General features: G+C 46.3%; 1 protein-coding gene across 1 annotated transcript; it reads left to right on the forward strand.

Annotated features, from left to right (window-relative positions):
- Positions 1-456: 456 nt before the first annotated feature.
- LOC149239240 (uncharacterized) lies at positions 457-1,794 on the forward strand. The gene has a single exon (XM_089369805.1). It carries the CDS (start codon positions 457-459, stop codon positions 1,792-1,794), a length of 1,338 nt encoding a protein of 445 aa, XP_089225931.1.
- The last annotated feature ends 231 nt before the right edge of the window (positions 1,795-2,025 follow it).

The raw sequence follows: 2,025 nt of genomic DNA on the forward strand, positions 1-2,025 counted from the left end.
AGAAGATAAGCAAGATCCTCCATCAGATAAATCGACTTCAGCGGATGCAAGACCTGACGAAAGCGCCACGGCAAGAAACAAGGAAAAACAACCAGAAGCATCCGAGGAGGAACATGACTCGGAGGAGTCTGAGGAGGATGGAGAAATAGGAGACATGCAGACATCGGTCAGAAGATCTGCAAGAGGCCGTAAATCAGCTAGAGAAAAGAGAGATCAGGAAACTTAAAAGGACAAGCTTCAGGGTAGCCAACCCACTCTGGAGAAACTCCTTGGGAAAAATCCGAAGACGAACAAAAACCACTTGCAGGGTTCCAAGGGAGCCCATCACCATAAAAATAAATGATGAAGATTGTCTCCTGGAATTGCAGAGGAATGGGGAGCAAAGTGAAAGAAGAAGCAACAAGAAGTCTTATAAGAAGAGAATCCCCAAACATTCTTCTGATCCAGGAGACCAAAATGGAGGACAAGGAGTTTCTCCAGACCAGTAAAAAGTTTTGGAAAGGAAGCAGCGGACATGCAGTTTCAGCACGGGGAGCCTCTGGGGGCCTGGGCTCCCTCTGGAATCCTCTCAAGTATAGGCTGATCACCGAGTTGCACAACACACACTGGCTATTCTTGAAGCTCCAGCCATTGGACTCAAGGGAGGCAGTCAGTCTTTTCAATGTCTATGTTCCAACAAATATAGGGGAGAAAAGAGAGTGTTGGGACTCCATCAGACAACTGTCGGAGTCAAAAAATTTGGAAAACATCATTGTGGCAGGGGACTTAAACCTTACCATGCGCATGGAGGAAAAGCGTGGAGGAACAATCATAAGGGACCCCGCAAGGGAATGGGTGGAAGACCTCATGCAGGACTGGGATCTGCTCGACATCCCTCTAGAAAATGGTAAGTATACTTGGTCTAACAAAAGAATAGGTCCGGGTCATATTTCTGCTAGACTTGATAGATGCTTGGTGCAGAGTTCCTTTCTTCTGCTAGGCTTAGAATCCAGATTGCATATCCTCCCATGCAGCGCTTCTGATCATAAGCCAATTTTGCTGGAGATGTCGGGCCATAAAGACCTTGGTCCCATCCCCTTCAGATTTAACCCTCTTTGGGTTAAGGAACCAGAGTTCCTGAAGCTGGTTCAAGACTGCTGGATTTTGCCTGTAAAAGGTTCCCCTTTCTTCATATGGGAAGAAAAGCTTAGAAGATTGAAAGCGGTCCTCAAAACTTGGGCCAAATCCCTCCCCTCCCCTGCAAAAGAGAGAAAGCAGGCCCAGGACAACCTCGCCCATCACAATGCTCAAAGTGAGGATGCAGAAATCACTAAAGAAGTTCTAGACAAGGAAGCTGAGCTCCAGCAAATCTTCCATAAAGCCTGCCTTTCGGAGGAAGAGCATTGGAGACAGAAGTCAAGGAGTTTATGGCTTAAAGCAGGAGACAGAAATACTGCCTTCTTTCACAAACAAGCTCAAGCTAGAAAGAGCTTCAATTCTATTGCAGAAATTAAAGATGGCAGCTCAACCCACAAAGACTTCGATAGTATAAAGAGAGCCGCTTTCAACCATTTTCAAAATTTGTATAGAGAAGAGGGAGAGACGGACCCTAACTCTAAATTCTTGGAAGCGGTCCCTCCTATGATCTCTCCCTCAATGAACCAACAGCTTGAGGCGAAGATCTCTACTCAAGAAATAAAAGACGCTCTCTCCGACATGGAGCCGGACAAAGCCCGAGCCCGGATGGCTTCACTGCAAGATTCCTTCAAACCTGCTGGCAGATTGTGGAGAAAGACCTCTGCAAAATGGTTTTGAAATCACAAACTTGTCAGAAAATTGGAGGCAGCACCAATTCAGCCTTCCTTGCCCTCATCCCCAAGGAAAAGGGTGCTAAAGAATTCAACCGGTTCCGCCCCATCTCTCTTTGCAACATTGGTTACAAACTGATCACAAAGGTCATTGCCAATAGACTAAAAGGCATTCTTCCAGCCATCATCCCAGAGAACCAAGGCGGATTTGTTCAAGGGAGACAACTTGTCGACAATT

Source organism: Pinus tabuliformis, chromosome 8, assembly GCF_031772625.1.
Source record: "Pinus tabuliformis cultivar Carrire ecotype Pingquan chromosome 8, CPIR1, whole genome shotgun sequence".
In the NCBI taxonomy this organism is placed as follows: Eukaryota; Viridiplantae; Streptophyta; class Pinopsida; order Pinales; family Pinaceae; genus Pinus; species Pinus tabuliformis.